This window comes from Plasmopara halstedii (assembly GCF_900000015.1).
Source record: "Plasmopara halstedii genome assembly, contig: Scaffold_79, whole genome shotgun sequence".
NCBI classification, from domain to species: Eukaryota; Oomycota; class Peronosporomycetes; order Peronosporales; family Peronosporaceae; genus Plasmopara; species Plasmopara halstedii.
The window spans coordinates 1-604 of NW_020187000.1; the positions used below are offsets into that span (position 1 = coordinate 1).

Sequence of the window (604 nt, forward strand, 5' to 3'; positions counted from 1 at the left end):
TCAAAATCCGTCCATATCTGCCAGCTCGCGCTCGAGCAACGCCTTATCACTGTTGATGGTCAGTTCGTCAAATTCAATATCGTCCACATTCATGTCAGACGGACGGATTTTTGGACTGCCGTGAGTCAAGCTATGCTTTCTCATTTGGTGCAATGCTGGTAACAAATCCGAGCATTTGCGAGTAAATCGCTTTCTTGATTCCGATTCATCCGTTAGGCTCATGACAGATGCACGCGTTTCATCCATCCACGGATGCGCTAGGATACCGGATGCAGTGAGACGCTTTGTACGGTCTACAGCCAGGAGTTCCGTCACCAAATCCTTTGCTTCATCTGAAACGTCATCCCAATATGGAGCTTCAAACTTGTACTCAGCCTTGACAACTTTATCAAGTACTGTCGCATGATTCGCTCCAGGAAACGGCGGGTACCCACACAAAAGGATAAACAGAATTACTCCAAGACTCCAACAATCTACTTCTGCTCCATATGGCTCGCCCTGTACCACTTCAGGTGCCACATAGCCCGGGGTACCACAAGCCGTGCCGCGACGAGATCCATTCATAGGTCGAGCAAAGCCAAAGTCAGCAATCATGACTTCAGCA

The 604-nt window shown here is 48.7% G+C and overlaps 1 protein-coding gene across 1 annotated transcript; it reads right to left on the reverse strand.

Annotated features, from left to right (window-relative positions):
- Positions 1 to 50: 50 nt before the first annotated feature.
- On the reverse strand, positions 51 to 594 carry PHALS_13839 (camk camk1 protein kinase; the record flags this gene model as incomplete). The annotated part of the gene is made up of 1 exon (XM_024726881.1): positions 51 to 594. A coding segment is annotated over one exon (544 nt), but the record flags the coding sequence as incomplete, so codon positions are not given.
- Positions 595 to 604: the final 10 nt, after the last annotated feature.